This window comes from Lygodium microphyllum, chromosome 7, assembly GCF_053477565.2.
Source record: "Lygodium microphyllum isolate KBCC chromosome 7, Lygodium_microphyllum_v1.1.10, whole genome shotgun sequence".
Lineage (NCBI taxonomy): Eukaryota > Viridiplantae > Streptophyta > Polypodiopsida > Schizaeales > Lygodiaceae > Lygodium > Lygodium microphyllum.
The window spans coordinates 17,693,882-17,715,913 of record NC_141141.1 but is presented as its reverse complement, the minus strand read 5'-3'; the positions used below and the strand labels follow the sequence as shown (position 1 = coordinate 17,715,913).

At 38.6% G+C, this 22,032-nt stretch overlaps 1 protein-coding gene across 2 annotated transcripts in view; it reads right to left on the bottom strand.

Annotated features, from left to right (window-relative positions):
- Window positions 1–17,082: 17,082 nt before the first annotated feature.
- Window positions 17,083–22,032, bottom strand: part of LOC148033219 (uncharacterized) — a 38,183-nt gene continuing 33,233 nt past the window's right edge. The window contains exons 2-6 of one of the 2 annotated variants that reach the window (XM_087681103.1): window positions 20,784–20,825; window positions 20,598–20,713; window positions 20,408–20,513; window positions 17,763–17,816; window positions 17,083–17,491 (exon numbers count right to left, since the gene is read on the bottom strand). In XM_087681103.1, coding sequence (XP_087537229.1) covers window positions 17,327–17,491; window positions 17,763–17,816; window positions 20,408–20,513; window positions 20,598–20,713; window positions 20,784–20,825 — 483 coding nt within the window. In that variant the 3' untranslated portion in view covers window positions 17,083–17,326. The remainder of the gene's footprint in view (window positions 17,492–17,762; window positions 17,817–20,407; window positions 20,514–20,597; window positions 20,714–20,783; window positions 20,826–22,032) is intronic. The other variant, XM_087681104.1, reaches the window with a different exon arrangement.

The window sequence follows — 22,032 nt, the reverse complement described above, 5'->3', positions numbered from 1 at the left end:
CTCACACCTTCTAGTAGCCACTCCCCAAGGATTTCATTCATTCAAAGAAAAGAAATCCAAAAATAAAGAGGAGAGAAGAAAAAGAGAGCAAAAGCTCCATGATTAGGTAGATTGTCGCACTCACACCTCATTGCGCCTAAGGGTCCTCAAGTTAGTATGTTCAATGGCTTTGATTTGTTGGCTCCATCTCTAACCACCTAGACTTTCCTCACTATATCATCTTAGGGTACATCAAGAGCAAGATATCTTGGGCTTTCTCGGATGACCTATCACCCTAAGCTTTGCACTACACAATAATCTTTTAGTAATTGGGTTCTCAAGTGTGGAACAATACTTTAGGCTTGCTTGGATTTTGAACTATCTCCCAATTACACTTGCACATGTACAAATAACTACATAAGTAAATTATACATACCCCTTAGGAAAAGCACAAATTACCTCTGCAAGATTTTTTGCAAAAGATTATATGAAATCCCATCAACATCAATTGCCTTTATATCCTCACCACTCACTAATCTCTTCTTTAGTAGTGCCATCAATGATCCTTCATGTAGACATCATCTTTCCATCATTGAGCCACATCTTTTGGACATTATCCACAACATTATCATGAGCATAATCTTCTTCAGTACTAGTTCTTTTTGTTAGCAGATTTCTCTCCATCAAGATTGTCTCTTCATCCAATGTTTCCAACATTCTGCATATACCTTAATGTGAGTGCCATGCGACTGGCACTCGTCTCAAAAGGGAGATAATGTTAACAACAAATGTGAAAGAATAAAATGAAAGCCAAAGTCAAGGAAAATCAATTATAGTTAAAGTGCAAGTACTAGAATTATTATTTGAAAAATACAAAAAGTAAAAACAAGGGAAGTCAAAGATAGTCAAAGCACAAGTGCTAGATTTATTTTTTAAAAGGACATTATTTTTGGGAGCTTCAATATATTATTTTTGGATACTTGGTTTATTCTTTGTACATCATGAACATCACATTATCGTGGTTGCATTATTTTATGAGAGCTTGGTTCACTCCCCCACACACTGTAGCATTATCTCTAGTTGCATTTGTGACATTCATAATTGTTGTGTGGGTTGTGCATATAAATATGGAATTGAAATATCATAAGCTAGGTCTCATTATGTTAAGATACAAGCATGCTTTAAGCAATGACTAGGAGACACTATGGTAGATAAGTGACCTAACCCTAACACTAATTTTGGTCTATGTAAGGTTGGAAGTCTCAATTATATTTACCCTTTGGTGGCTTCAAGCTATGGAAGCTCTATCAATGCAACTGTTGAAGCTTTCTATTTACTTCTTCCATATATCATGTGTTTCTCTTGACATTGGCATGCTCGGTGGATGCAAAGGAGCAGCAACATTGGATTGTATTATTTGGGTCACAAAACCATCTTCAACCATCTTCAAGCCTTCAAGCTTTTGGACTACAATATGAGAAGGCAAGTTGGTGAATTCACTATATCTCATAGCTAGTCTTATATTCTTACTTACTAGGGATAGAGGGGAGGATGGTGGCTATGAACGATGGAAAAATGTCCTTCAATCAATGAGAAAATTCTAGTTACTGACTTTGTAGAAAGAAATTTTATAGGGCTAATATCTTTCAATCTAGCCAATAACATTTTTAATACAATCGTAAAATTTGGCTAGTCACATATTGCTAAAATTCAGGACTACACCTACCTACCTACCTAGGGAGCTAAATATCTCGAGCTACATCCATAATCTAATGTTGAACTATGAAGAATAACTATTTTTCACTTTTTGGAGCATCCACCTTACCATAGCAAAACTCGAGAATCACTGATAGAATAAAGTTACATAAGTTGTCCTCAATAGCCAAACTGTACTCCTAATCGTGATAGTGTAGTCATATCACATTCTAGTTTTATTTAGAAAATAGACACCATAGAGTGTACTATTGAGTAGAGCTGAGTATAGCCCACACTCTCTACATTGTGCCTTCCCCCTATTTGCTAGTTTGGGGTTTGGGGATTAGCCCATCACTTGTACTAGATAGCTATAGCTACCCTATCATTATTAATCTTATATTCTATATCCATTGTGGATTCGATTAAGAAGTGTACTAGTACTTTATTCTCATCTTAATAGATTTCATTACCTCACTTTACCAAACAATCAATTCTGTTCAGAGTGCTTTAAAGTAATGTCCAACCACTTTAAAGCACTGCCCAACCACTTTAAAGCAATATCCAACCATTGTCTTGACCACTTTAAAGTATTGTTCAAGCACTATTTCAAGCATTATTTATTTCACTATTAGAGCAATGGAAATGGAATGAAAATGTATTGTAATAGAGCTAACTACTTTGGTTGAATTGAACCTTTTAGCTATCCACTTTTTTTCACACTCTTAACACTAATAAATGATACAAATAATACCTTTTGAGGGCTATAGATGGAAACCAAACTAGGAAGTAAGGTAATAATATAATTTTTTTCCTAGCCTTTATATTAGACCTAAGACTTTTCTATGTCCCTAGGCACTTGTGGACTTCATACACACCTTCATTTTTTAAAGTTATTTTTGGTGTGACATCCTTCTTGGCTTTTTTGAGGTGCAACAGAAAATCAAAAGGCATGACCACATAGCCCTTGATGCCCTGGTCCCTATTCATCCTTTCTTTTTAATCCCAAATTTGACCTACTCATTGTGTTTCTCTTTTTGCCATTATAGCCAACATTGAAAAGAATTGCCATGGAGTTTTTTAAAAAGTAATAGTGCTTAATGTGCGATAATCAAAGTTACATTACTATTGCAAAAAACTCTCTATTTAAACATATAAAACCTAATGTTAATATGTATGCTAGCTCATTGGGGATGGATTGTTGGACCTAAAAGATTTAAGAGAGGGCTTAGTGTGGACTTAACCATTGGATTAAGTGAAATGCATATATGAACTAGTGAGGTTCATGATATAGGCACCTTACATTAAATGTCAAGTGTCCACATGAATCTCATATCGTGTCATCTACAAAATATTCTCTATAATTATTAATTTAAAAATTTATTGGTGATCAATTAGTATATTAGATCATGTGGGTGGAAATTTTAACATAACTTTCCATATGCATTCACACTAGCCAATCTTGAACAATAAAGAGTTTACATTGTGCTTTGAAAAGAGGAGCTAAAAGCCACTTTGAGGGTAGAAATAACCTCTTCAAGAGACTCATATATTTAGGAGAAAGACTTTCCATGGGCAAATAAAAAACAAGATTTGTGTGATATCAATGTCTTGCTAGAGTTCTTTTTACAAAGGGAAGATAATTGTACTAGGCAGGTTCCTTATTGCAAAGAGGAAGCTAATTGTACTAGGAAAGAGATGGAGGTGAAGAAGGGTTGGGTGTGCTTACACCATTTGCACTTGTAAAGCCCCATCCAACATCTATCAAAATCATCATTAAAGTTCATTGGAGATTGTGGTGCAGCACACTTATCATCAATTACAAAATTTAGAATTTTCCTTCAATCCTACCCTAGCGCTTGCATTTCCTAGTATCTATAAAAATACACCATGCATCTAAGCAAGGAATAGAGAGTACACAACAAACAAGAGAAGAATCAAAATGTTTTATTCCAAAAAAGTTACACTTTCATTGTGAAGCTTAAACAACGATCTAGATAAATGATAGGTAAAGAGCTTAATGCTAGTTGGAAGAACTCTGACTAGGTGAAAGATAGATGCATAATGGCTTTGGAGACATCTCCCTTTTATAGCTCAATAGTCATCTTAGACTATCTGTCCTACCATATTATGAATCTTCTCTAGTCGGTTAGAGAAGATTCTGATGAATATTTCCTTTACCATTAGGCTAGGAGCACTCCCCTTGGACTCCCATCCGGGGGACCATTGGCCCCCCTAAAACCCATAGCCAAGGGCTGCTTCCACAAGCCCCACTAATCCAAAATAGGGGTCCTTAATAACTTCCATACCCCACAAACTATGCAATGTAGCCTTGAGTTACTACCAGCTTAACTACTCTATCTAACCCAAAGTCTAGACCCACAAAAGTCACCTTCTTGCCATCCAATCATATAGAACTCATTTGGCATACAAGTCAAGACACAACCAATGTACGGGGATCAAACATGGCTTCTCCTCATAATGGGATCCTCACAACTTTGAGCACCATGGATCATTAGTGGTGCCTGATAGGGGTGGGGTATTGATTATATCTCAATGTCGACCCATAGGTAAACTATATCCTTGACCCAACACTTAGTCTCTTAAGATGAACTTGAAGTAGATCCTTTATGAGCTTTGATGAAGATAACTACTCCATTCTCTTTATTGGATAGTAGACCAATTTCACTATCTCATCCTTAGTTAAAGCATGCACATAATGATATTGAATCTCAATATGTTTATGCATGTATAAAACACTAGAGTTTTAGCAATTGTGATGTAAAAGTTTGTTTATCACATCTTAGCATTGCTAGATCTTCATCCTACATTTCCAGATGTCATAGGATCACCCTTAACCATATTGTTTCACATGAAGTAAAGCAAGTTGGCTTGTACTCTACTTTAGTAGAAAATAATGCCATTGTTGGTAATTTCTTACTAATCTAAGAGAAGATTCTTGAACCTAAAGAGAGAGAATATCTTGAAGCTAACTTCTTGAAATCATTGTTGCCTACTCAGTTTGAGTCAAAGTTCCTCACAAGAGAACCTTAGGAATTGTATATGATACCATATTCAAGAGTTTCCTTCCAAGTATTTGAGCACTTACGTCATTTGAGAACCTTCTCAAAATACCAATAGCAAAATCTTGGCCTGGTACAAGTAGAAAAAATTATCAACCAATCTCTTATACCTCTAATGTTTGTAGTGATGATGTATCCTCAATGGATAACTTTGCATTGACCGCCATAGACCTAGGCTTCTATCCCCAAAAAATACTCTACCAAGCCTAACTCTGACACTTCAAGCTCAGAAACTCAAAAGCCTTCAAGCCTGATGGTTCATATCTTCATAGTCACCTGTAATAAGAAGGTGTTCCATATAGAACAATCACAAAAAACTTTTCACCAACATCCTTATAAGCAAATAAGTTAGTATATGAGGCACATCTATTAAAGTTTAAGCTTAAACAAAACTTATCTATCCATTCATATAATACTCTAGGGACTTTTTCAATCTATAAATTTCCTTTTTTAGCTTACAAAATTTGTTCTCAAAATAGGGAGCTTCAAACCCCAATGGATGAGCCATGTACACCTTCTCTTTGACATCACCATTCAAGAACATTGATTTAGCATCCACTTAGTAAACTAGCCACTTCTTATGAGTAACCACTACAAGTACTATGCAAATAATGGTCATTCTAACACTTGGAGTAAATGGTTCTTGAAAGTCAAACCCTTTAATCTATGAAAATCCTTGTGCAACCAATCTAGCTTTATACTTTTCCAAGCTACCATCATCTTGTAGTTTACCTTCCAAACCCACTTGGTTTCAATAATTTTCCTCTTTTCTACCCCATCTACTAGCTTCCAAGTATTATTCTTCATGATACTATCATATTTAGCTTGTATAGCTAGATCTGGAAGTGCTTCTTCCAAGTTCACCAACTCCTTTACTTCTCTCATAAACTTAGTCATTAATGCCATATTGACTATGTGAGCAGAAACCTTTCTTTGCTTTGTTCTTTGAGAATCTCTTGGTTCATATGACTTCCTTTTCCTTAATAGTTATAGGCATAGAATTATTTCGATCATAGAGCTACTTCACCCAACAAGACAATGGCTTTTCCAATGGTATAACAGTGGATTGGTGTTATCCTCATCATCCAAAGATGATGTTTCCTCCTCTTCAGGGATAGGGATAGCTCTTGGGACACGTTCAAAATGGACTACTTTTTTGCTTGATGATAAAGTGGAAGAGCTTTCATTTTCCTCCTTCACTATATATGTGACTACTTGTTAACCATATCACGATTCACTATGATATTGCCTCTTAGTCATACAATTTGTAAGCCTTTTGCTCATCACTATGATGCATGACGATTTGGTGCTTTTTAGGTTTAACTTGTTTCTCTTATTCTTTGGAACATGTATATAACATTCACATCCAAAAGTTTTAAAGTGCGAGATAGATGATTTCTTACCAGTGTAGGCCTCATGAGAAGTTTTTCCCCTTAGAGTCTTTGTGCAACTCCAGTTGAGAATGTAGAATATAATATTAATAGCTTCACGGTTAGGTAATCCCTTGCCCTTAAGCATGCACCTTGCCATTTCCATAATGGTGAGATTTTGGCATTCAAAATGCTATGCAATGGAGCTATATGAGGTGTCATCAATTGTTGCTTAGTCCCATTGCTTTTGCAAAAGTCTTCAAACTCCTTGGAGTTGAACTCACAATCGCCATCCATTATAAATTTCTTCAAAGTTTTTCCTATTTCATTCCCAATAATTTTTAGCCCTTCTTTAAACTTGTCCAAAGCTTGAGTCTTATTACAAAGGAAGTATATCCACATCTTATTGTTGTAGTCATCGATAGTTACCATGCAATAAGAGATCCCCCCAAAGCTTATATAGCCATCTTACAACACGAGTCAACATGCACAAAATCTAAAGGATCCTTTACTCTATTCTTGCTTTTTTGTGAAAATTTCTTTCTTTATTTCTTGCCCATCATACAAGCTTCACAAGGTTCCTTCATTTTTAGTCTCGTTGCGGGTAGGTGTGACCATATGTTGCTTATGCATCTCCTTTGACACTACAAATACAATGTAACCAAATCTTTCATATCAAAGTTTACTTATGCCCACACCAACGGTGGGATGTAAGAACTCTTAGCTCATATAGGTTGTTGTTCTTCCTTCTCCTTAGCCATAAACTTTGCCGACATTGTTGAGAATTTATGTACTTGTCCAAGAGACACCACTGTCCATTTCCCATGAGTCAATGCTTCCATAGAGGAACACACTTTGTCAATGGTTGCCATAAATAACTCCATCTCTGCTTAGGATGTATTGGCTATCCCCTTCGCTTTACTTTCCAGGTATCATTCTTTCCATATGCCTTCTTGACACAATGATTTGCGATTGCAAGTCCTTTCTTCTTATAGTGCAAGCACTCTCCTTGAAAATTTTTCTAGATTCTTCTTTTTGTCACCATCACTTTTGGTAGAGGAACCACCCTTTTCTTTTGTGTTAGAAGAGAATGCAACATCTCCACATTTGCTTTCTTCTCATGTTTTAAACCACAACTCCTCCTCCATTAGTACTAGTGCACAAAATTCCTCAAATATCAAAGCTTGAGATCTCCCCAAGGGTTAAGAATAGTTCCCAATCCATCAAACTTTGGTGGAAAAACTCAAAGGCACCTTTGAGATAGCTCCTCACTAGTCTTTTGTATCCTAGTGCTAGCCTCGCAACACAAATTATTTATCTAAGTAATGAATGCTTTTGTTGTGCTCTTTTGGTAAACTCCTCTACTGCGAACTAATTTTGTAGGTTTTGGATCCTTGCTTGATTTTGCATTTTGTACTGACTCTTTAGTATGTTCTAAGCCTTTGATGCCTTGGTTATGTGTTGAATCTATGAGAGTGCAGAACGAAAAGGAAAGTGAACAAAGAGAGAAGAAGGAGACAAAGAAAGAACCCAAGTGAGAGAAGGAACAATGTGGCTACAATGGCCGAGATACAAGGCTACAACGGGGTTAGCCCCAACATGCAACTCTACATGTCAATGTGGGTGCCAGATAGTAGTAGAGGGATGAGAGAATGAGGAGGGCTAGCTGATCACAAAGAATCACAAATGGATAATAAGAGTGGGAGGGTGGACTGCCATATATAGGAAAATTGGGGGCACAACTAGTAATAAAGTGGCCAAGCCCAAAATATGGAGACCAAGTCATCCAAAAGTGCCCAAAAAGAAATGCACTAATTTTCCCTCCATCTGAAGTGTCGAAAGTACACAAAATGGCAAACAAATACAATATCGGAGCTCTTACTATCCTCATCAAACTCAAATTGGGGCTCACAAGTAGGAGATGACCCAAAAAGATACACATGACTAGTAGCACCTCCTTTCAGATCTTGGATGTGGTAGAAGGCCAAAGGAGAGATGGGTCCAAGGGTGGTAGGAAGAGTACCAACACTGATGAAGTTTGTCGATGAAGAATGCCAACCAATTAGCATGACCCCCTCTCTATGTGAAAATCATATAAAATGGAAGGCCACTGAAAGCCAATGGAAATGAAGAGGCCTTGAACAAATCTCTCCTGAAAACTCAAGTCGAGAAGGGTGAGCCAAGCCTTTGGCCCAACTATGAGACAAAAGCAAGGAATTATCAAAGGTGCCATAAGCTGCATAGAAACAATAGGGACCAAGGGGGCCAATCGATAAGGGATGGTGGCTCGATGATGAAGAAAAGAGGTCCTACGTGAAAGAAAGACCCAAGATAGACTGGAAGCTTCAACTCGTGACGAGCTAGATGCAAATAGAGAGACTAGGACTAGCATCTACTAAAGAGATGCCATCAATGCCTATCAGGTACTAGAAGCCCTCATAAAATATGTGAGAAAGAGGGATAGGATGGTGGTCCATCTGAACCATCTCAAACCACATGACCCCCAAAGAATACACATTGGCCATAAATGTCCTTCAATAAGTACCTACAAGAAAACAAAGAAGATGATGCCACCATTGGAATGAAAGCAACTAATAAAAGGTGTTCTTAGAGTAATTGGGGTCCCTTGGGTCACCGTATAGAAGAAGACTAACTTAAGCAAGGTAGATGTGGAGTATCTAACACCGAAAGAAATGCACAATGCCGAGCAGAGAGATGGAGTAGTAAATGTAGAAGAAAATAGGTCTTCAACCTACAAATGCAACCGATCTAGGGGTTGATAAAGGACCAAGGTGCCCTAAAATGGAGTACTTTTAATGAATGCAAATCTACCCTACTTTAGGTTGCTCATACTAAATCTGATGTTACTCAAGTCAAAAAAACCTATCCAATGTGAAGTGTAGCAAAGCTGCCCACATGTCTAACCTATAAACTACTACCCTAGTCTAAAATATGCCACACCTAGGTCAGTCGTATGGCTGCTTAGACCAAATAATGGCCAACTAGGTCACAATAATGGTCAGCTTGGTTGGGAAGATGGCCACCCAGTGAGCTAATTGGTCATGCAGTAAAACAGAGGTTTGATAACAGTTATCCTTGTGCAAGAAGTACCACCTAGAGCAGAAGAACACAATCACCTAAAATGCAACAAGAATAGGTCATGACTGCATAAAACACAACCTAAGACTGCCTAACACTGGTATGATCCCTCTAATCCAAAACACATGTCAATGGTGTATCCTTACAAAATGCAGCCTATAGTGAGCAGTAAACAAGCCAGCCATCACCAGTTGACGTCAAATGCAAAGAAAATTGCACCCATAGGTGACATCTACTACTATTGATAAAAAAATGTGAACATACTACTCCTCTGTGTAAATCTCCATCTCCCATGGTTATGTATTGAATTTGTGAGAGTGCACAATGGAAAGGAAAGTGAACACAGAGAGAAGGAGACAAAGAGAGAACGCAAGTGGGAGAAGGAACAATGTAATTGCAATGGTTGAATGTACAAGGCTACAACAATTGACCCCAACCTGCAACTCTATGCATTAATGTGGGTGCGAGATAGTAGTAGGGGGATGAGATAAGGACAAGGTTTTATTGATAACAAAGAATCAACGATGGATAATAAGAGTGGGAAGGAAAGCCACCTATATATAGGCAAAATGAGGCCACAATTTTGTAGGCAAGCCTAAAATAGGGAATCCACGATAGCCAAAAGTGCCCAAAAAGAAATGCATTGATGCGCCCTCCATTTATAGTGCCTAAAGCATATTAAATGATGGACAAATACAATGTTTGAGCTCCTAATGTCTTGTAAATTTAAACTTTTATGAACTTGCCTTCATTGAAGGTTGGTGGATGAATCCTCGGTGGTGTTTGATTTTTTTATATTGCATCACTACTACTTGATGTATAAGAGTCACTTACAGATATCAACATCACTCCTCTTTGCTATTAAAGCCCTTGTCTCTCACGTACTCTTTACTCCTTAGAACAAACTAGGCTCTAATATCACGTATAAATAACATAATGCAACGTATAAAATCTAAGAAAGGAACACATAAATAAGAGAAAAATGAGAAGTTTTTTAATACAAAGATGGCTCTATCCATTCGTGTGTTTCCACTGTGAAACTTACATGGCAATCTAGACAGATGATAAGAGCTTAAGGCTAGGTGGAAGAACTCTAACTAGGTTAAAGATAGATGGATGATGGCTTGGTGGGGTCTCCTTTTATAGCCCAAGAAGTGGTTAGGTTGGCCTATCCAACCTACCATTTTTTGAACCTTTCCTAGTTGACCTAAGGATATTCCCTTTATCATCGTCGCGGGTGCTACTCATGAACCCCTATCAGAAGGGCCATTGACCTCCCCAAGAATACCCTAACCAGGCCCCACAACTTGATGCACTGTGTCTCGAGTTGCTACCAACTTCACTACTCTATGTAACCCAAAGCTTAGACCCATAAAGGTCACCTTTTTGCCATTTGATCACATAGATCTCTTCTAACATACGAATAAAGACCCAACCAATGCTAAGGCTCACACTTGGCTTCTCCTCACAATAGGGGTCTTACAACTTTGAGCACCATGGATCATCAGTAGCACCTTATGAGAATGGGACATTGAGCATTTTCAACAATATCTTATATCTTCTATGGAAGGAATAGACATACCAAAATAAGCACATACATTGTTTGTAAGGGGGTTGAAAAATTGGCATCCAATACCAAAATCAGATTTCAATGAATGGTGGACTCTATGGTGTAAAGCCTAGAAAAGAGAGTTGTGGTTCCATGACATTGCACATGTTTTGAGAATAGTCCTTAGGTCTAAAGTACACATTGCTTGAGGATTAATACATGCAACCTACACTTGTATTTTCCAATCAACTTGTAGACTTTTTAAAAATCAATATCTTAAACCTTTTGAACATGTGTCAATAAATATTTAGGATCTTCACTACATATATAAAATGTGTTATTGATTAGCTAACTTTTAGTAAGTTTCTTTGCTCACACAAAATGTTTCAAAATGTATACTCCACCAATCAGGAACATCAAAGCAAAAGGAGTTTCTTTGCTCACACAAACCATTTTGAAAGAATGCTAGTATACCTATCAAGAACATTCAGGCACAGCATGAAGTGTTACCCTATTGTGATTTAGACCTACTGGTTTATATGCAGCATTGCCCTTCGATTCTTCTTTCCACTAACAATGAATTGTTTGATAAATGAATGATGTATATGTATTTTCCACTCATACATAGGCATAACATTTCTTACACTAGAAAGCTGTCTTTTCTTTGGAACTTGATATGCACATGTTGAGGTTCTTATGGATTTTTGCCTCCCATTACATGGATCATGTAAACATTCAATGTAGATGGATTTCAAAATCAATTCCTGTGAGAAAGTAAACATGAAAGGATATATAGATAGCACAAATGAAACTATTATGTATTAGGTGTTTCATGAAGAGAGAATTAAAATGAGTGTGAACATGTGTTTCAAGTAAAGGTTTCTTCCTAAAAGCATGAAAGCAAGCACTCAAGGTTCTTATCCAACCAAGAATGCAAAGCACTACTGTGCAACATTTACTCTTTGAGATACCAATTCAAGGCTTATGGCATACAGCCATTTGGGAAAACTTATGTCCATGGGCAACATCATGCAAAAGTATATGAGTATGTACATGGGGAGCAAGATCACTACAGAGTGCTCAATATCATTAGCCACTTAATCATTACTATGAGTAACATGATGCTTCTCACAAATAATGCCATGATGAGAGCATCTCATTGCAACTTCATGAGAAGGAGCCCCATTAGTCCAAAACCCTTAACTTTAAATGCCTAGTAATAGCCAAGAATGTGGGGCTCATGGACATGCAATGCCTAAGGGTTGATGCAATGAATGCAGTAGTGATTGTAGTCTCATTTTCTCCAATCCTCCATGGCATAGTGGGTCCTGATGAGTTAATGGACGAGCAAGTGAAGTTTAGGGGGTTGGGACCTTTCAAAGTACATAACATTAGTCGAGCTATCAACATGGTGCTTGAAACCTTATCATGACTAGACTATCAAAGATAACAATGTGACATTGGCATATTCTACCTTATCTAAATTTCATTTGTTGTATATGCGATAGCTCTCATCAATAATTTCATGCCTCCCAAGAAAAATTTGAGGAAAGGGATGCTCAACATCCATTTATAATGCATCCCAAAAGGATAGTATTACTAGTTGGAGATTCCATGCACAATACATAAAAGGCAAGTCCATGAACAAAAATGGATGTGACACTTAACTATGCAAGCAACTTCCCAACCAATAAAAGGCAACCGTTCTTGAATAAGAACAAGGGCTGAAACTCTTCTATTAGCAAGCAATTCATAAAAATCATGTATGAAAAGACAATAAAGACATGCACCTAGCATAGCAAACATTGTAACAAATATGGCCAATAACCAAGAAGCATCCATGCCACCTCTATGGGATTAGTAGAGGGGGGAGGTGGAACTAAGGAGACAAAAGACGTCATCCACCTCAAAAAACAATGCATTAATTTCATACCCTTCAATGATACAATATTTCCACATCCTTTCAAAAATTGCATTTGTGACAATCCACATTTTGCATGAGGACTTTTTAGTTATCATCCATAAAGAGATAAAACCCACTTTGATGGTTTTCATGGTATATTTGAATTATCACTTCATAAACAAATCCACAATGTATTTTTAAGTGAATAAAGATGTCCCTAGCATGCATGCATTGCAATCATATATAACCTCATCTCTTGTCTCTTAACTCAAATTGAATGGAAAATTATAACTAGCAATTGGATGTGTTTATGATTCCGATCTATCAAAATATCACCTTCCCCTCTTTTTCCTTGATGGATAGACTCACACCTAATTGATTTGTAATGGCGCATTACCAAGCCATTAAAATGGTTGGAATGAAAAACTTCAACAATCATCCTTTCTTGGATAATGTTTAGATAAGAGTCCTTTCTAGTGTTAGGGGCACCATAAGATAACAGCCCCCATATGTTAGAACAATCTTCTATACTACATTAGAATTGAAAGAAAAACCAAGATTAAGACCAATCCTATATGTCAATTGTAGAACACATCCCAAACTCTCTCTCTCTCTCTCTCTCTCTCTCTCTCTCTCTCTCTCTCTCTCTCTCTCTCTCTTTGCACCTGCAGCTTCCACCTCACCATAATGCCATATGTGCTCTATAGGCAATGGCAATCAGGGTGTACGCATATTAGGGGAAAGGCTGAGTGAAGCAATGGACAAGCTACAGGAGAAGGGTGCTGACATAATGACCCATGCTGGACGCTAAAGTAGCTACCGATGGTAAGGGCAAGCATGTACATGACTGGGTAAAGGCTAGATTGGAAGCAAGGGATGATCAACACGCGACGTAAGGAGTAGCATGGGCATACTCCTTTAGCACAGTAGCATCCTCCTTCAATGGCTTCGGCATCTCAGATGTGCAGAGGACCAGGCCGCATGTTCGGCTCTGGGCTTGGAGGGCAACAACAATCCAAGCATCACTGCCCAAGATCTTTGCGTGTCACCAAGATGGGTCCTCCACCCAATTGGCTGCATCCTTCACAGCAATAGCCCATGGATCTTGCATATCCCTTCAAAGTGACCCTTGAGGTATCACATCGTTCTATCTACCAAGAACCTTGGCATTCGCAGCACTTTCCGTCCAGTAGGGTGGGCGATCTTGAAACGCTTGCAAACCAACAGTATCATCGACCTGATGTGCATCACTGTAGTGTGCATAGAGTTGATGCCCACGTTACTTTTGATCATAGAGAATTATTGAAAGAAATTTGAACTTCTCAATGATTGTCTCAACATATTGAAGTTAATGCTGAACTACTGAAGTTAAGAGTTGAATGTTGATGATTATCCATGTGTTGTAAGTATAATAATTTCCATTCATATAAGTACATGCTATAGAAAAATATGAAGTCTGTATGAGAATAATAATTAGGCATATGCTTGCAATGCATTGACAACTTGATTGCTCTCAAGTTTCATATGCATGCCCATAATGAAAATCTCACATGTGGGCATCTTCAAAGTCGATTTCAAAGAAGCTAAAGAAGGGAGGTGTGTGTGTGTGTGTGTGTGTGAGTACAACGGTTCACACTTAAATACCTCTATTTGTCAATGCTAACATGTTTGCAAATTTATATGACATCATAGCTCCCAAAGAAAGAGGGATTTCAAAAATGAAGATTCTAAAAGCAAAAAGACTACGATCAATTTGTGGAATTTTGAGAGTGGTCTATGAGAAGTATGTGAGGATAGGTATGCATGTAAAGTGGTAGAAAGAGGAATGTTAGAGACATACATGCATAACGATATTGCTCGTAGATTCCAAAAGAAGTTTAAGAATGTTCGTGCCCATAATGAACATCTCACATGTAAGCGTTTCATAGTCAATTTCAAAGGAGGGAGGGCAAGGGGATGGAGAGAGAGAGAGTTCTATGGTTCACACTTGAATACCTTTATTTATCAATGCTAGCATGTTTGTAAAAGTACATGGCATCATGATTCCCTAATAAAGTGACATTTCAAATATGAAAATTCTAAAAGTAAAAACACCACAATTGGTTAATAGAAATTTTAGAGAGTGGTCTACAAGAAGTATTTAATGCATGTAAAGAGGAGGTAGAGATAAGAATCTTAGAGAGATGTGCATAACAATATTGCAATGTCCTACATAGATCCCGATAAGGATAGCTGTCATCTAGCTATTATTCATAGGCGGTATACCAACCGCATCCAACTGACAAGTCGGTGACATAAATGCACAACGGTCACCCTGGCATATCATGAGTGGAGCTCGATATCTCAACACTCCCCCTCGAGCTCAATCCCAATTCCTGTACACCAAGCAGGTCTCTGAACTTGCGCAGCTTCTCTGCGCCCAATGCCTTCGTGAATATGTTAGCTACCTAATCCTCTGTGCTGGCATAAACTAGATCAATAAGACCTAGTAAAACCCTCTCCCGCACATAGTGATAATGCACCTCAATGTGCTTTGTTCTAGCATGATAGATTGGATTATTTGCCAAGTATATATTACTCATGTTGTCATAATAAATGACAACTGGCCCATCTGTAGACTGATGCATATTATAAAGTAGCTTATGCAACCAAGCTACCTCACATGCAACCATTGCTGCGCCCCTGTACTCAGCCTCTGTGCTCGACAAGACAACTGTAGGCTGTTTCTTGCTGCTCCAAGTGACTGCAGCACTTCTTCCTTACTCCAGGTGTAAAAATAGAAAGAATACCCAACTCATCATCAATGCTCTGTTCTAAGCCACTGGATTCACCATCCACATAAGAGTGACTTGCATTCACATCAAACATGGGATGACCTACCTTCTCTTTTCCTTTTCGTGATACCTGCATACCACTATCTACATTGCTTTGAGAAGATTCTCCTGATCTCAATCTGTCTGTCCATGGCGAAGAATGTGAACCACTGCTAGAGATAAGGATGTCATCCTGCATGCAAAAATTTAGCGTATAAAATAATATGCTACAAAACCTTCATGAAAATATAGTTAGAGCTCACATAGCTCTAGATAGGTAATAATGCATGATGCTCATTGTAAAATAAAGGTGAAACAAATCATAGCTAACATTTACTCTGTAGTGGTGGTGCTTAGACTTGATTACACATGGCAACCATGATCATCATTCCTCTAAATGCTAAACTGAAAGCATACACATTGGCAATATCCACTCCAAGCAATTTTGGCTCTAGGCCAAGCACGACAGTCCAAGTTTGATAAGCACCAACCGGTACCCTCTCCTAAGACCCCTTCTATCCTCAACAATGATGCATCTCGAGCGCAACATTCCTCTCCGTAGTTGCATAAGTCCCATTTATGTTCCACTCCACCAATTGGTAGCATATTCCAACTTTTGTCAATTCATCCTTAAAAATGTGTTCAATCCTTTTCAGGTGCACACGAGTATAAGTGTGAAGTGTGATGTCCTGTTTTACAAGCACCCCCCTGAATTTTTGCCATAATAATACACTGACAATGAGGGGCCAAAAAAGTTGCACTATAGGACACATTCTTCGAAGGTTTTATGAAAACCAAGATATACAACAGCATCATAGCCCAACTGCTTGACTCATATAAAGCCTATATTCTATATTCAGAAATTCATATCATAGCTTCAAGTAGCCTTTAAAAAATATATCATTATGTGCAAACAATACCATTTGTTGCATCTGAAGCGGGTTGTTTGTTTTACTTTTGTTAGCAAAGGGCATGACATCATTACAAACAGCGTATTGCTTCCATTTGCTCATTAAAAATCATAGCCTCACAAGCTTTCTACCAACACCCAAGTTGGGGCAATGCCGCCAAGCAAGCCAGCTTGTATCCCTAACACAGATTCACTGTTCTTTGTCTTTCTCGACTTACCAAGTGCATAAAAAGTTGAGACAGACTACTTCTCTATTCACTTTCTAGTCCCCAAGTACAACCCAAATTTCTTGAACAAAAGCCCTCCAATTCCCTCCATTTCTTTAAGAAAACATTTTGCTGGCTCTTCATGTTTGGCGATGGTATTCTACACCAAGTTTCCAACAACGGAAGCTCCATCTTGTGGTGGTTCATTTGATGAGGTGGTTTTTCATTTCACTCTTCTGGTTTATTCACCCTATCAAGACACAATGTAAGAACTTGACTCATAGTTGCTCAAAACGCTCACGTTTACATATCACCCAGCCTGTCCAGTATTCAAATAACTTTCCACTACTTGCATGCTAGATTTCAACACTAATTTGGCAACCATGTATTGCTATTTGGGAATATGTGCTACTTCTGATACTTGAGGATTATCCCTTTTGAGTATATTAATGAAGGATGGTTTTCGTAGACATACACATTTTATGTAAATAATTGAAGTTACTCGATGCAGTAAAAGAAAGCCATTGTCATGCTGCATGGACAGAGAAATACAGAGTGTGCACATGCGCGCGCACGTGTGTGTGGATTGGATATGAAGCCTAGGAATCAAAAATAACTCATCCCTTATTTTAAGAGTAAACAAAATCTCTTTGACAAAGAAAAAGGAAAACTCATTTCTCTGCGTTTTTTTCGTGCGTGCAGGCATGTAGATTATCTTGTCATTATTCTTTCTGCCATTTTATCTCAACTCGTCTGCTACTGGCCACCTTAACTGCTTCCTCAAAAGATTTAGCCCTTTCCAGCTCTACTGAAACCTTCATAGACATCCCATTCTCACCATCTTCATCACATTCTTCTCGAAGCTTTTCCACTTGATAAGATTCAATCTATCCAGACACACACACGTGCAATTTAGATGTTTATGATAGCACTGAAGACACCTTGGAGAGGTGAAGGATTATGTGGGCATTGTTAGATAAACCAAAGACTGACAAAACACAAACCAATGATTATACTCACATCATCAACTGACAGTATTTCAACAGTTATAGAACAAGCAACATAAAACATGTAAACTATCGAGTAAGTCAAAAGTAAATCATTGTGATCCATTCAAACTATCATCATCAGTGTTAACAAGATTTGATGGCGTCTTACCAATGGATACAGTACGCCAAGCAGGTCAAAAGGTAAATGCAAGTCCATGTTCACCTACAAGACAGCAGACCACAAAACTTGGTAAACAATTTCAAATAAGGTTCATTTATTGACAGGATGCTTACAAACACCATTTCAATGTGAGACTTAAATCACTAGTATTAGACCAATAGTAATGTGATGAGGCTGTTTGGAGGACAGTGCAACATATCTGTGTGAAAGCACTACTGATTCCTAGTGAGAAGTAGGTAGCTCCACACCTGATAATTATCTCCAACTGGTCAATAAACCCCCTTGTTTTATACCTAGACCTCCCTACAGATTTTGGCAGGCTTTCTGAGGTAATTATAACGCTATTTCATGTCAGTAATCCTGTGGTTTTGATGGGATGACCAAGAAGATTAGCAAAGGATCCATGAATGATAGCAAGGGCAGACAAGTTTATCAGCTAGTCATTATTCGTGTCCTCTTTGTCTACACTCTGTGGACTAACTTATTCATTTCTGTGTCTGTAAGTGTGTAATCTAAACACCTGAAAAGAGCTTAACAGACTAGAGCTAGAAGCCATACAAAGAATCACAACTGAAGTCTACTAGAAAAACTAACACATAGGGAGATTATTAGGTTAAACAGTTTGCACGTGGAACTTTGCAACCAAGAGATCAAATCTGTACCTCTTCATACCAGACCAGTTGCTTTTCTAATTGTCATGTTTATAAAGCTGGATCTGACAATAGTCGATTCATTAACAGACCTTGAGAGATGAAGCTTGAAGCAATCAGCATTATTTGAATTAGTTTTGTAAATTGACTCCTCACTGACAACACCTGAGCATGTCTGCATGAACTAAAGAGAGCTCCGCTGATAAGCAGCAAGGCAGAGGCGGTGAGGAAACAGAAAATTCTGGTGTACCACAGCCAAGGCTGCTGCAGCATGTTAATGCAAATTAGATGTGAGGTTAAGGGGCATCAACACAGGAATGCCTGGAGTGTGATCTGATACAATAATCGAAGAACATGAAGACTTGCTCAAATTGTCACAATGAAATATTGCCAGATGGATTGAGCTCTGTTTTCAGAGAACATCCTCATCTTGTAGGCTATGTGGGCAGTGCTTGCCGGCCTTGCCTTGACAATGTTTGAGAAAGGGGCCTGCTTAAGCACAGACCTTGCCGGACTTGCTTGCTTCATTTATCTGGTGTTGGTGTTTGCTATTCAATTTATGCAGACGAGCTCAGAAGAGAGTCCTCAAGTACTCAGTCCTGCTCATTGAAAAGCCTGTATCTGCCTTAACCTCAAGACACAGCTGGCTCCAGTCCCTCTCCCTCAGAAGAAAAATGCAACAGGAAGAATGACAATTTTCAAAATATTTACAAAGCAAAAACAGAATATAGAATAATATACCAATAAGACAGACTACTCTTTGCTGCACCTCCTCTCTAAGGCCATCTCCCAATATATGCCTAGAATCCTCCTAGGGATTTTGCAGGGGGGAACCCCAACCCACCAACCCCACGCCCCCACAGGTTCCTTTTCTCCTACAGCCTGCGACACTCCCCCTCTTCTCAGCCTGCAACCCCCCTCGGCCATGTGGCTTCTTTCCCTTGCCACCCCTTCTTCCCTTCTCTCCACTATCTTGCACCCCTGCCCCCTGTACCTCAACTATCACCTATTGCGACTGCCACTAACTACTATCATTGTCATTATTATCCTGCCCTCAAAAGGCATAGGGAGCTCCTTGTAGAATAAGACGCCTATTAAGCAGCTATTTTTATCATTATTAGCATTCCACCCAAAGACATAAGAGATCCTTGTAGAATAAGATGGCTTATGCAAGATAAAGATTATTAGGCATACTGTAGATTGTCAAAATAGTGGACCATACCTTGCTAACTTGTGTAACATGGTTTGATTAGATGAACACTAGCAGAAATCTTTTGAAAATGTTTTACACTGTCGATGAAACCTCGCTCCTTAAAAAAAAAGTTGGGGTTTAAGCTTTTACAGGTAATACTCTGGAGGGAAAAGAAAGTGACAACTTGACCAAAAAAGCAAGTCTGCATCTAAGCATATAACTGCATGCTTCATCTCAAAATCCATGAGTCAGGCCTAAAGCATTTAGCTTTTCAGAACCGTACAAGACTGTACAGTAGAATCTGAAAAAAGAAAGCTTGCCACAAGCAAGTTCATCTTGGTGTTCTTTATCATGCGCACTGTCCAGAAAGCTGATACAGCACACTACACAGAAGATGGAGTTACAGAGGAGAGGACACCAGACAGCCCATGTATAGACAGCAGCACCAGTGGCAGGCAAAAATGAACCAGTGAGGCTTGTGCATAAGAGAAGGATCATTGGCCATTGACCATCCAAATCACTACTCAACCAGTTTGCTTTCTCAATTGCAAATTGGCATGCTTCACTAAATACTTAAATATCCTTGAGCAAAACCTGTACGATTATATTGTGCAACTGCATATTCAGGTGGACCAGTTAAGCTAAAACAAATTGGTAACTAGTCACAAGGGAAAAATACATAAGCATTGGCCACAAGCTACAAGTGGCAGCAGGTGAGATGGGTGGCACTTCATAAAAGCAACAGTCGTAAATTTCTTCTGAAGACAAAAGTGCATGTAGCATCAAGTTACCTTGGGTTTGACTATAACAGTTTTTCCTCCCCTCAGACAATCCAGTGACACCCCACTATACGCTCTTACTAGACCTCCATGGCCAAGATTCATGCCACCATAATACCTGTTCATTCAAACATTAAATGAAACGATCAATGTGAAACTGCATTTGCATTCTCTAATATTTGACCTCAAAATCTCAGCTAACCTGGTCACAACTACCATAACCCCATTAAGGCCACTTGCTTCAATGGAAGAATAGATAGGCCTCCCAGCTGTTCCACCAGGCTCACCATCATCGCTGAAACGGTATGTGCTTCGAATCTAAGAATGAAAGCTTTGATTACAACCTTCAAGAGATTCAAACCAAGTATGAAGAACTGTAATATCCAACCTTGTAAGCCCAGCAATTGTGTGTGGCATCAGGATCACGGACCTGAAGTCATGAGCACAGAAGCTTTAGCACCCACTTTTATAGTTAGACACAATGAGAGCAAGATTCCGTGTTGAAATGAAAGTCCTTCTATACTCCTTGCACATAGATATAGCATTAGCTAGTTAATTGCATTATCTACAAACAAATATTGACATCATAATCCAAATCATCCACTGCCTTGATGACAGGAAGTCCACCTGACAGCTAGATATGTAGTGTGAAATGCAGGAGTTTGGAATTCCTCAACGAGACCATTCACAGGGAGAGACTAAATGATAACCATCTCTGTTCTCCACCATGCATCCCTCCAAAGTTTCAGCCAAGCCCAAGCCTGCAGGGAAACAGCCAGCATCTCTCTAGATATCAACCGTATTGTTAGCAATTCAGGAAGCAAAAGACTAGAATTCAAACCCGATGCCTCACATTGGCCAACTAAATTCTCTTGGAAGTAATTCCAACACCCTTTCTCCCCTAAAAGCACACTCTGATCAAAATCCTATTGCCCAACAACTCAAACCTAAAAAAGAAATAGGGATCATATGAGAACCTACTTCTCAAGAGATCAGCCATGCTTAGTTAACTTTCAGGAAATACCAGACCCCTTTAGCGGGATGGCTCAATGCAAGGAATCCATGGTCATGGTGTGCTTCTTATGGAGCTATTCGTGACGAGCAACAAGATTTGACTATTTCCACTTTCTATGGTCAAGGCTGGAGTATGATCAGCATCAACATCAGTGTCTTTTTGAGGCAGCTTAGCAGTGGCTTGAACACCCACAGCTTGGATATCCATGGTCCTCCTTACTTGTCACTGTTGTCTGTATTATGATGTTACAGGCTTCTAGCAAACCTTCTCCTATGGTATGACACATGGTGGGTTTCTAGAGGCTTGCATGCTTATTATCATGATATATTTATTGTACTCATCACTCATGATCTGAGAGAGGATGTTAGTTTTGTACGTATCAAGGGTTTTAGGACACTTTATTAAGTTGTTATTTAGGCACTTCTATTGGTGATTGGGCAGCTCATCTTGGATCTGACCTATAGTCTAGGGTGGCATACTGTCACCAGAATGCAAAAATGAACTTGACGATTTGCTTAAACTTCACCTTTGGATTTTTTATTTAAATGAACTCTTACTCAAGTAACCATAGCTCTTGGCGTAGTAATCATTGCACTAGCAATGAAGGATTTGACACCAAGCT